A 13058-nucleotide genomic window follows, 5' to 3' on the forward strand; every position below is an offset into this window, starting at 1 on the left:
AGAAAATTGTGTATGTATGTTCTACAAAACAGCAAATTCATGAAGGATGAACAGTTTGTATCTGGAGTAGACCATATGATGGGGCTTTTCCTATTGTCATCAAAAGCAAGTAAATGAGTAAAATACACACAAATTACACATAAGTGCAAGACAGTTCACATGAATGAAAGAGGTCCAAGGATTTTTGTTGGAGGAAGTTAGCACATACCAAGATTTTTCACCAGTGGTCAATAGTCTCCATAATAGAGCTAATTAGAATTACGTGCACAGCTACTGTAGGAAATCATATGATTCCTAGTTAAAATTATTCTAATGGATACTAATCATATTTAGTGGTTTTGTGCTTTGCAATAAGACACTCAATGAGGTGCAATTAAGACTAATTATTTTTGCAGACTGGCAGAGGTTCAGATTGTTAATGACTTTCACTTTCCACCATTTTCCCACCTCCCTGCACCTGAATCTAGTTTGAACTACTTTGCAAGACCTTTAGGGCACACTTGAATCTCATTCCTGAGCATTGAGAAAATACTGACAATAATGTAAATGGAAGCCAAGTTTGTACATAGGCCTCAGAAATAACACTGTATTAATATATGCCAGCAGTGTGGCATGGTCTTGCTACCCTACTCCTATTTCCTTTTTTAATTTTGTTATGATTTTCAGTACACCATGGGCAAGTAAAGCAGCAAAACTACCACTACCTGTAAGGAAACTTATCAGTTCATAACCTTTAGTTTCTATGAAATATTTTCAGGAAGTTCACTATCAGAATGGTTGACTGAAACTGGAAAAATACTGTTTTAAAGGAGATTTGTACTTCCATCACGATTTTGATCACTTGAAGCTGTATTAATCAAATAACTTATCTGTCCAGTGAAAATAAACAAGTCCAAAACTTGGATTTGAAAGGACTGAGGAAGTAATAAATTAAAAGTTAATAAATATGAAAAATAATATGTGCACACATTGGGGTAGGCAGAACAGGGGCAGGAAACTTCAGACAAAATGTAGTGCCTTAAGCCTGCACGAAGGTTATGTGACCAAGGCAACAGGATGCGACATAAGGGAAGTTACAGCCAGGTGAGGGTTGGTCTCTTCTTCCGGGCACTCAGCAACAGGACAAGGGGGCACGGGCTCAAGCTCTGCCAGGGGAAATTTAAGTTCGATATCAGAAAAAAAACTCTTTACAGAGAGAGTGCTCAGGCATTGGAATGGCCTGCCCAGAGAGGTGGTGGATTCCCCATCCCTGGAGGTTTTTAAACTGAGATTGGACGTGGCACTGAGTGCCATGACCTGGTAAAGGGACTGGAGTTGGACCAAGGACTGGACTTGATGATCTGAAAGGTCTTTTCCAATCCTATCGATTCCATGATTCTATAAGAGCACCAGGCACCTCTTGGCGGAGGAGCCCCAAACCAGAGAGCTTCGCAACAGCGTTTGGTGTGTGTATTCGCCCACATCGGGAGGGGGCGCCTTACATACGCAGCTCTTTTCGAAAGTTGTTTTCCTTTCTTTAATTACAGCATCTAGAAACAGTCCCGTGGTGTAAAGGAGAGCACTCTGGACTCTTGAATCCCAAGGACCTGAGTTCGAGTCTCAGTGGGGACCGTCTCCTGGCAGTTCAATGCCTCCCTGCCATCCCATCCCGTCACATCTCGGATGCTCAGCAGGGCCAGCCCCGGTTAGTACCGGGTGCTGTGACAGTCCCGAGGACTTCACTGTCACTGTCTAAGCTCGCTCGGCCGTGGCAGATGGACCTCAGGACTTGAACGGTGAGGCCAGTTCTGCGCACGCTGTGCCTCACCTAAAAAACCCACTGCGCAAGCTGGAAGGGCACACCCACGTGGGGAGAGCCCTTCCCCAATCTTTTCCTTCGGGAAGTCTGGCCATACAATTACAGCATCTACACAAGCGTAATTTCTCTATTTTAATCACAAACCGCGCAGTTCGAGACGAACCGCCACTTGTCGCGCACTCGCTCCTCGTTGCGGCATGAGACGCTTCCTGGACACACCGCCCCGCACGGCGAGCCCGCAGACAAACCCAGCACCGTCGGCCTCTCACTGCCTCTCCCTGCCCCGCATCCCCGCGGAGGGCCCCGCCCCTCGCTGTGCCGCGCCCTCCGTCCGCGCAGGCGGAGCCACCACGCCAGACCCACCCGACCGGCCCCGCCGTGACCCCGCGGAGGGTCTCCCGTTACAGGGGGGCGGACCGCGGCCGCTCGTAGCCAATCACCGACAGGTCCGCGGAAGACAGGCGGCGGCTCCAGCCAATGGTGACACGGCTAGCGGAGGGGGGCGTGGGGGCGCGCGGCTCACCCGAGGTGGGCGGGGGAGCGACAGGCGCGGAACGCCAATAGGCGCCCGGCGGAGCTTGACAGGCAGGCGGCTTGACCAATGGGAGCGCAGCGGCCGTTAAAGGGCCGGCGGCCGCAGGGGAGCGTCGGGCGCAGGTGAGCGGCGCGCGCGGCCCCCGGGGACCGGGCGGGAGCGGCCCCGGCCCGGGGATGGAGATGGGGCGGCCGCTGCCCCCGCGGTGTGCGGGAACCCCCCGGCCCTGTGGGAGGGGTGCAGTGGGGAGGGCCCGCCGCTCTCGGCCCCGGCGGGCGGCGAGGCGATTGTCCTCTCCCGCTCGCCGCCGTGAGGCTCCGCTCCTCTTCTTCCCTCTCCCCGTAGGCTCGCAGGGCCGTGCCGGCTGGAGGGGCCTTGGCCTGCGGCGGGGCCTGGCTGCTCCCCGGGGCTCAGGGGCCGTGTCCCCGCCTGCCTTTGTTGCCGCCGCACTCCCGCAGCGCTCGGGTGCGAGCGGGCTGGCCCCGCACCGGGGCTGGGCCCGCCCTCAGCGCCCGGAACGCGCCCCCACCCCGGGAGGAGGGTTTGGGCCGTGCGTGCCCGTGACGGGTTCAGGGGAAGGGGAACTTCAGCCTCATGAGGCAGTGGATTCAATAGCGTGAGTCCACAGCTGCTTCCCGCCCCCAGTGCCTCCTCTACTTAGTTAAAATACCCTTTTAGGAGGTGGTAGCGGTTCCCATCCGTGCGTGCCTGCTCCTTTGCGCACACCCCGGGCTCCTTGCAGGGAGGGCTGTGTTGGGCGATGTGTTGACCAGCACCCAGCCTGCTTTGTACAAAAGCCGAAGTTTGCTCCAAGTCAGTTTAGCCATCTGATGGGAATCACATACGAAGTTTTCTAGGAAGCTCTAGGTTTTAGTGTCATGCAAAGATACTCAGATGGTCGAATTTTGTTTAAAAAACCGTACAGGTAGGAGGTCCTCCTAATTTAAACTTTAGTTTTTTATTCAAACGTAAGCCCTGAAAGTTTAAAAAGTACCATCAAGACATCATATTTGGAAAAAAAAAAAAGAAGGCCATGATGATTTTCCTAAAGAGTAATTTTAAGACTTTTGATGCTAACAGCGCCCCTTTGGTCCTGGTGAATGCATGGATCTTTTTGTTTGCTTCCTTTGTTTATTTTGTGAGGGGTTAATTTTATTGTCGGTCTAGCAACATCAGACAGTAAGGTGTGAACAAAGGAGACAGAAAAGACAGAGGCAGAAAGTGGATGCCTCTGCTAGTAAGTATGTCACTGTTCTGCCTATTTAGGGAGTTTCCAGCTTACTTTTACAATACTTGTTTTATTTCAACTTTAATAGTTTGCGTTTCATTTGTCCGGTGACGAGGACCTTCTTGACATTGGGTTGCTTCTGGCTTGACGAGACCCTGAAACTCATAGCTCCATGTTGCCATCTTTTCTGGAAGACCCTTGAAATCTTTTTTATCATATAATCAGAATTTCTGCTTTTTTTTTTTCCTAGCCAAGACTTTGCAATTCTATCCAAACTGTAAGAAGATGCACTTTGCATTTGCAATTCCTTCTCAACTTTTTGTGCGCCTCCTCAGTGGCAGAGCACAGGAAACTGGGATGTCCTTGACTTAGAGTGAGTGCTGCTCAGCAGCAAGCAACACATCAGAGTGTTACCAACGTTATTGTAGCACTATATTAAAAACACAGCACTGTCCCAGCTACTAGAAAGAAAATCAACACTATCCCAACTGAAACCAGGACAATGCTGTATGTCATGTTTATGGAAATCAAGCTTTTCAAAGTGGTGGTAGGGTGGTTTTTTCCTGTAGCTGTCTAGAATGTACATATCCTAACTTATGCCATTCCTGTCTCTTAAGTGCTCCAAGCATGTAACAGTTCATTTTTCTGCGTTAAAGAGTAATATCCTGGAGACCATCTAGCAGTGTCAGAAAACTGAATATCACAAACCTCAGGTTTATTTAGATAAGGCTTTTTAGTTAGTACCTCAGAAAGGTACACAGTGCCGTGGGAGTAAATACACTGTTAAACAATTCACTAACACCCATGTATATTAATAAGATGGGAATTGTCTTTAGTGAGGCGATGTGCTTTCAACAAGGAAAGAGTTAGAAAAGGCAAGATGTCCTTAGCAATTGGAAATTAGTAGTCAAAAGTGTTAAAACAGATAGGTTTTGCTGATGTTTTACTGGGAAATTCAGGGCTTGTATCAGATGTGTTCTAGCAAAAGTTAAAAAAAGTCTAAAAAATCCCTTTACCTAATAAAGGAATTGGATGCCAGTAGTTTCTAAGTTAGTTGTGTAGTTCTTAAAGGTTATGTCCTTGGTTTATGCCATAAAATCCAAGACCAGGATTAGACCCTTCACAAATAATGGCTGGGGATATCAGTCAGGTGATGCAGAGCACTGGCACGAGTTGCAGCGAGGCTGAACTGCAGGGTAACCTGACCTTTGCGTGTTTTAACTCTGAGACTTCTTTAGGGCTAAGGAGAAACCTTGCCTGGCTGCATCTTCCATGTTCATGTAAAACTATATTTAGAAGATGATGAAAATTTGATTTGAAAACCCAGAGTTTGGTTTTTGGTTTTTTTGTTTTCCTGTGTTTGTGACCTCATTATCCTGCTGTGCTGCACTGAGTAATTTAGGGAGGGGCAGGATAACTGGAGATATCATATGAGCCTCTAAAATCTTGTGCTTCCCTGTTACTGGGAATGACCAGAACCTTGTTCTTGTAGCTGGGGCTAAGTAAAGGGCTTAGCCTGCATATACCTGAGATGAGAAGTGTGCTGTTTAGGTACTCTGAGGGAAAATTAAGTGTCTGGCATTTACAAGAGTCTGACATGCCCAACTGGCAAGTACTTTGGAAAGTTTAATCCATTTTTCCATAGTTGGCGAAATACTTGAGAGTTCATTTAAATATGTGCTTAAGATCAAACACGAAGTTCTACTGACATCGGTAGAAATAAGTGTGACCTTATAAACGGAGATTTAATGTCTTGGCAGTGACAAGTTAGAAATACTGTAATTCTTGTGAAACCTGTGTTTTACCTGAGAACTCTGTGTAATTCTTTTTACCTGGAAAAGCAGCTAAGAATGGATACCTCTGTATCTTTCACACGCACTCTCCAACCTGAAAAGAGGTTAAGTGCAAACGTGTGTGTTTCTAAAGCCAGGATGAAGATACTCGTACTTTTTCATTCCTCAGTAATATGTTTATCAGTCCAGAATAATTGCCTTGTAAATGATGATTCTAAAAGTGTTCTAAATTGTTCTGTGTGCAGGTAACTTTCCTGAAGAATTTGCTTGCTCAGTGACTTAATAAATGGTTAAAAAAACCTCAGCCAAACACTTTACATAAAATAAACTTAGAATTTGGTGCATAGGTCAAGAAATTCAGTTGCCATAATAATAGTAAAGTACTAATACTGTAATTTGCATTTGAAAAGCACAGCAAGTACCAAATGAATTGATTTACTGGCAGACAAGTAAATGTGATGCTTCTTTCTTGATATCTTTTCATGGTAAGCTAATAATAATGAAGGTTAAAGGATACGCTTCAAGATCAATAAAAGGTCTCAGAAAAAAGTTATGTCATTCTAGCAGATACAATGCTCTGTTATGGTGTAAATATGACTTTCTAAATTGTCAATGTTTTTTTACTACTGGTCATGTCAAGTTAACGGTCTGCATTAAAGCAGTCCACAACATTTTTAAAATAATTCCCTTTTCTCAGAACCAATTAGAATTTTTTTTTCAGAAGGGTAAAAAGTTTCACAAGTCCTAAAAAGCAGCATGCAGCTTCCTGCTTGAGTCTGAGGAGTCCAGAGTGCTGGGTAGTTGCATGGGAGCACTGCAGTGGTGTGTGGTAATACAGGCTTATGCTTAATGCAATTGATTTCCACTTGGGACTTGGTTTTGCATATTTGCTAGCTAATAATTATTGGAAGTAAGTGGATTCACAGTGACAACAATATTTCAATGAGGGAAAATAGTAAAGCAGCTTTCTAAATGCAGCATTCTAAAAAATACTCCATGGCAGCATGCTTGCCTGTTGGGTATGAAAAAACATTGGTTGACATGAAAAACTGCAAGTGGGCCACGTATTTACAGTCAGTAGCACGTAGGAGATGAATAACAATGTCTAAACTACATTATCCCCCAAATGGAGAGTTGTGTAATGTAATGTGCCAATGTGTATGTTTTAACCAAGTTTAGGTAGAATAACAGGAAAAAATACTTAGTATGTTAAGAATCCTCTATAGCTCAGGAAGCAACCAGTGGGAGTGTTTTAAGAATTAAAAAGTCAGTAGCAGTTGAATATATAATCTGCAAGTTATTTGCCTTCAGGTAGACAAATGCCTATATGTATGGCCAGACTTGGCGAACGCAGATTTGGGCAGGGCTCTCCCCACATGGGTGTGCCCTTCCAGCCTGCGCAGTGGATTTTTTAGGTGAGGCACAGCATGCGCAGAACTGGCCCCACCATTTAAGTCCTGAGGTCCATCTGCCACGGCCGAGCGAGCTTGGACAGTGCCAGTGAAGTCCTCGGGACTGTCACAGCACCCGGTACTAACCGGGGCTGACCCTGCTGAGCATTCAAGATGTGACAGGATGGGATGGCAGTGAGGCATTGAACTGCCAGGGGACGGTCCCACTGAGACTCGAATTCAGGTCCTTGGGATTCAGAGTCCAGAGTGCTCTCCATTACACTACGGGACCGCCCTAGACAAATGCCTGTAATGAACCAACACAGCAGCTTGAAATTGTGTGTACTGTATAAGTGAATCCCTGTCCTGCTTGTTTTAAAGCCTTCTAAACATGCCTATAGTAGTAGGTAACATGGTACAAAAGAAAGTTCAAAATAACTGCTTACCAAGCAGTTATGACCAAGAGCCATTTTTGATTCTCTGTATTTCCTTTCAGGTTTTGGTTGTTTTGGGGGGCTGCTTGGATTTTTTGTTTGTTTTCTTTGTTCTTGTGGGAGTCTATGATATTCATTACTGCGTTAGTAGTCCCCTGTTTTATTCCTCTCAAACTGCCCACCTCTGTACAGAGTTGCATACAATCTGTCAGGTGTATTTATGGGGTAGTGTTCTCTTCAGCATCAGGGACAGGACTAGCTGTTGTTGAAGGCAGAGGACTAGATGAACTTTCAAGCTGGCATTGCATCTGACATGCAGTGTGGGAAGGACAGAGATACTTTACCATAGGCATATTGTGACTTACTCTTAAAACTGTTGACTGTTAAAACATCTCTTGTGTATGACATCTCTTTGAACTAGTAGTTATTGTACGACATTCAACAGGATTGCTCCAGTTCTTATATTTCTGATGAAGATAAGTCAGAAGAGCTTCTAAAATTTCAGCTTTTCATATTAATCTATTTGTTAATGGAAATGGTGTCTCATTTAAAATGTGACTCAGAAATTTCAGTCCCTTACACACTTGATGTTTTTGAAGTAATGATATAACAATTTAGGCTTCTTTTGGAAATAATTTAGCATTTGGACCGAAATGAGTATGTCAAATTTCAGTCCTAAGCAAATCCCAACTGGCAACTCTTATGAGTTGAAGGAAAGTAGCTGTATTTTTGTAATGGAAATATCAAATCAATCTTAACAGTTCGTGACATGGATATATTAATGGGTTTGTAATTCATAGGAGATTAAAGAAGGTATCTATGGCTGCTTTATATTCAGAGTCTAACAAAATGGTTTTCTTTTATCAAAAGAACAGTCGACTCAAAATACATATGCCTTAAATGATGACATAGGAGTCAAGTTGTTAAATGAAAATATATGGTGTGTACCCTGGAGATTTATGTTGTTTGCTCTTTTTCTCTTAGGAAGCCTGACAAATAGAAAAATACTACCAAGTGAAGAGAAAATTCATTTCACGAGAACTGAGCTCTGCTTTCATTGGCTTTTAAATTTATTTACATTAATAGCTGATTAGTGTCAGATCATCTCTGTAGTCTACTGTGGTGAAATTACTAGGTTAAAGCTGGAAAAAATGAAACAATTGAAAAGAAAAAGAAAAAGCAATTTTAGTGTTCAGGAAACTCAAACTCTCCTTAAGGAAATCAGAAAAAGGAGAGAAGTACTCTTTTCAAAGCAACTTAATACAACAATTAATGAGATGAAACGGAAAGCTTGGGAGGAAATAGCAGAGTGTGTCAATGCTGTAGGTGAAGGAGAGCAAAGAACAGGGACAGAAGTGAAAAGGCGATACCTTGACTGGAGAGCACTCATGAAGAGAAAACGTCTGAATGCAAACATCAAAGTAGTAGGTGCTGGGTTTCACCTTCCTTCATCCAATTTAGATGACTCTCTCAATGAAGACATGGATGAGAAAATGGGATTTGCAATTGAATCTAGTTTTGAATGGCAAAATATCTCTGACTTCAGAGAAGCTGGTGGATCTTTAACAGAAATCAAAGTGGAAGAGGAAGAGGAAGATCCGCAGAATTTTGAAGTGAGTGACTTGACATACCTTAACTATGTCCTTTAAGGCAATATGGCCTTTGTTTCATTTCAGCATAAGGCTTTTTGCTGTGTTTCTCAATGGTGCCTGTTTCTAGTTTTTTTCTGAATGTTTGAATTAAAGAAATGTATTTCAGAGGGATGGTTTTCATGTCTAGCAACTTGGAATTGTGTGTAAGATCCTAGATGTTGATTATCAAATTGATATCCCTAAAGTTTGAATATGTCTTTGCATGTGTATTTTGTATTTGTATGTGCCAGAGATAAGAATTAGTTCAGTCAGAAGAATGAAAATACCTTCTTGAAGGAAACTGGTTATTGTAATATTCAGGCTGCATAGATGGATGAATGGAGATGAGGAGTGCACTACTTTAACAAATGGAAGTGTTTGTTACCTGCAGATACAGAAAGAAATAGACCACTCTTTGCATGGTCTTAAAATAAACCCACAGGAGATGAAAACATTACTTGAATAAGTCAGCTGGCCATTCCTCTCTGTTAAAATTTTAGCATGAATTTGACTAGCAGCTGTGGGTTTTTTAGACAGATTGTTACTCGCAGTAGTACTGTGACTGTCCTAGAGCCAGATGGAGTCAAGTCAAATGTTGGGATGGTTTTACCACGCCTCTACAAATATACAGTTCTCATTTCAAAAAGGGGTACTCTAACAGGTTGGTTCTTTTTTTTTTTTTTTTTTTTTGAGTGGTAAGGGTAGGAAAGCAAATCCTGTCTTAGGTCAGTTGATACGTGTGCTGGGAAAAAATCAGTGTAAGCTGTTAAATGGTAGTAAGACTCCTGGCAGACAGTGCTGAAGAACAGAGTCTGTCTTCTCTAATGTTAGAGGACTGGCAGTGACTCTCATAGTCTTAAGGGTTTTCTGAACCCCGTCTTCCTCAGTTTGCCTTTCTTTTGCAACATGCTTACTGTGAGACAATTATCTCTTGTGTACTAAATATGAACTTGTAGCATGTAAGAACTGTAATTCTGCGTGAGTTGTTACAGTCTGCTGAGAGCAGTGGTCCTAACCCCCTCCTCATCTGCATCATGAATAGCTTTACAGCAAATGGAATATAGAATGGTTAAAGTCCTGTGTATAGACTCACTTAATGGAATTGGAAGGGTTGAGTGTGTGAAAAATGTCAGTGTTAAATGTTTCTTAGAAAATGGAATCCTCAAGTTAGTGAAGCTTAGTTTAGCTTACATACCACATAGCCTATGGATCCATCTGCTCTGATAAATAATTAGTCACAACAAATTCCTAGTGGCTTACATAAGTGTCACTCAGGTCTATGAGAAATAAGAACATATGCTTTTTTAGATCTGCTTTTCTGTCAGTGGTTCTGAATGATCTGTAATAACAACTGTGCCAAGTTTTCTGTATGTTCTTGCATGTCCACTGACAAGTGGATTTTCCATTTTTCATTACCAGGTATTAACTTGCAGATAAACTGTGTTTCTTTACCTGTGTAATGACAGAAAAATCTGATCTAACATGGTTATTTCACAATGTGCGAGTGAAAAAGTTCTGAGTAGCTTTAAAGATACAAAAATGCAGTATGTTCTTTTCAGTCAAATTGTGTGTAACACATTTATTCTGGCATAAAGACTGGAGTGTAATTCTTGTCTGTCACGTTCCTTTCTGCAGTTTCCTATTGAGGAAGAAGAAGAAATATTGTCGTCAGTTTTACCAGATTCGAAAAAGGAAAATGATCTACCAGACTTCCCCCACATTGAAGAGTTTGGAAATCTAAGCTCTGCTCAAGCTAGGCTAGCCTATGAAGATTCTCACTTGCTTGTAAATCTGGAGAAGCAAAAGCTGGACCTGGAGAAACAGCGACTAGATATTGAAGCTGAAAGGTTGCAAGTGGAGAAGGAGCGCCTGCAAATTGAAAAGGAACGGTTGCGGCATGTTGACTTGGAGCGCGAGAGGCTTCAGATTGAGAAGGAGCGACTTCAGATTGAATGGGAGAAACTGAGGCTGGAGACTCTTCAAGCTGAAAAACCTGCCCTGGAAAATGACCTCAATCAAGCAGAAAAACCCATCATGCAGCCTCTGGATTTAGAAACTGAAAAGTTAAAACTTGAAAAAGAACGTTTGCAGTTAGAGAAAGAGAGGCTGCAGTTCCTAAAATTCGAGTCGGAGAAGCTGCAGATTGAGAAGGAACGCTTGCAAGTGGAGAAGGAGCGCCTTCGAATTCAGAGAGAGGGTCACTTGCAGTGAACTTCTCAACTTTCAAGTGTCAACATTAGTGTTTTGATGTTTCTAAAATAGAGGTAGTTCTTTTCTTAATACTGAAACTGTCCTAGAGGCTTAACATTTTTCTGTTCGAGTTGAACATTATGTTAAACTGAAAAAGAAAATGGTGCTCAATCTGTCAGTGTGCCTACATAAATGAGCTTATGTGTGAAATTGCTTTTCAGTGTATCAGAATTAAGTGTTATGTTCTCCTGTCTTCAGTATTGTGCTGTATTAGTTCGGTGTCCTCCTCTCGTAGATGTGTTAAGAAGAATCAAGGCTGAACCTTGTGCTGTTTTTCACGGTACTAACAGTAAGGAAGGATCAGAATAAATCAACATATGTTGTGAGGACATGGCGCTGACAATAACCCATACGGTAATGAAGTATTACAGTAATACAGAGTCACGATGAGATTGATTCATTAAACTTAGTTTCCCCTTTTTTGTCTTTTTTTTTCCCACCCCCACAGTTGAGAAAAGAGTTGAAGAGTTTTGTAGAAGTTAAAGTGCAAGTTAAATTTGTTGCAGTTGATTTTACTGCAGTGCCATGGCTTGAACTGAATGAGAGTGCAGAAAATAATATTCTTTCTTTTGCATGAAGTATTCATGCTAAAGTAAGGTAGACATCAACCATACCTACTATAAGCTAGACTATGGGTTTCACCAGCTCCTTAATAATGCTATATGGAATATAGCACTTGTCTTATATAGCACAGGGATTTACTGATTGATCAGGCGTGCTCTCTGGTGAGTCTGTGATGACTCCCTGAAGGAAATTGCTAGTCCTGGTTTGTTTGCTGGTGATGGGAGTCTCAGGAGTGGAGACACATAGGCTGAGCACAGACTGAGGAGCACTGAGCTTGAACACTAACATGCTCATTGCTGGTTCCACTTGGCCAGCACTGAGGTCATGCCTGCGAGGCAGCCAGAAGAGGCTTCTGTGGTCACTGTATATTGTATTTTAATTAGACAAACAGAAACAATCCTTGCTGAAGGCTGTCAGTATTTTCGTAAGCAGTGTATTCATTTAACAAAAAAACCACCAAGGAAGGAAGCTTTCTATTATTTCATATATATTTGAATCTGAACTGAGCCAGACTTCACATCTCATCTTTCTGCGATTGTCTGTTGTTGACTCCGTTTGAAACTTAGGACTATGAGAATTCTAAGTCTATATGTTGAGTGACTTATGTGAATTCTTGTGCAAGTAAATATATTTATACCACTACAGGTTTACTTTTATTCTGCAAAGAAAATGTTATTTTTTTATTACTGAAACAAGTGTGCTTCTACAGTGGAAATAAATTTGACTACTACACTCCAGAATGGCTCTTGAGACTGTCTTTGTTCACAGAGAAATAAGGCTACACCTAGAAGAGAAACCTGGATACTCAACACTGCAGCATCCCCAAAATTGCTGGTGCCTGTATTCCCTGTGTAGTAAATCGGAGAGATGAGGCACCTCATCAGAGTTGGACTTGAATCAACCACCACTTACCTGAGAAAGGAAGAAGGAAGGAGACATTAATCAGCTAGACAGAAATGCACTAGGGGGAAGCGTATCAGGTTTTTCTTCCTAAATGTGACTGGCTGACCCTGGGTGGGTGCCAGGTGCCCTCCCAAAGCTGCTCTGTCACTCCCCTTCTCAGCTGGACAGGGCAGAGAAAATACAACAAAAGGCTTCTGGGTCAAGATAAGGACAGGGAGAGATTACTCACAGTCACTGACACAGGCAAAACAGACTCAGCTTGGGGAAATCAGCTTATTACCCCTCATATAAGAGTAGGGTAATGAGCAATAAAACCAAATCTTTAAACACCTTTCCCACAGTCTTACCCTCTGGCCAGGCTTAACCTCACTCCTGATTTTCTCTGCCTCCCCGAGTGGTGCAAGGGGAGGCGGACTCTGCTCAGTTCATCACACACTGTCTCTGCTGCTCCTTCCTCTTCACAGGGAGGACTCCTCACACCCTGCTCCAGCATGGGATCCCTCCCACAAGTTTTTCTAGGACAAACTTCAT

The 13058-nt window shown here is 42.9% G+C and overlaps 1 protein-coding gene across 4 annotated transcripts; it reads left to right on the plus strand.

Moving 5' to 3' along the window:
- The first annotated feature begins 2368 nt into the window (after positions 1-2368).
- On the plus strand, positions 2369-12358 carry MSANTD4 (Myb/SANT DNA binding domain containing 4 with coiled-coils). 4 transcript variants are annotated; one of them, XM_071555024.1, is made up of 4 exons: positions 2999-3570; positions 3812-5839; positions 8164-8792; positions 10446-12358. In XM_071555024.1, exons 3-4 carry the CDS (start codon positions 8331-8333, stop codon positions 11019-11021), a joined length of 1038 nt encoding a protein of 345 aa, XP_071411125.1. In that variant the 5' UTR covers positions 2999-3570; positions 3812-5839; positions 8164-8330; the 3' UTR covers positions 11022-12358. The 4 variants fall into 4 exon arrangements, with proteins under 4 accessions (XP_071411105.1, XP_071411133.1, XP_071411125.1 ...); XM_071555004.1 differs by lacking the exons at positions 2999-3570; positions 3812-5839 and adding an exon at positions 2369-2455; XM_071555032.1 differs by lacking the exons at positions 2999-3570; positions 3812-5839 and adding an exon at positions 2628-2949.
- Positions 12359-13058: the final 700 nt, after the last annotated feature.

Source organism: Pithys albifrons, chromosome 1 (genome assembly GCF_047495875.1).
Source record: "Pithys albifrons albifrons isolate INPA30051 chromosome 1, PitAlb_v1, whole genome shotgun sequence".
Taxonomy (NCBI): Eukaryota; Metazoa; Chordata; class Aves; order Passeriformes; family Thamnophilidae; genus Pithys; species Pithys albifrons.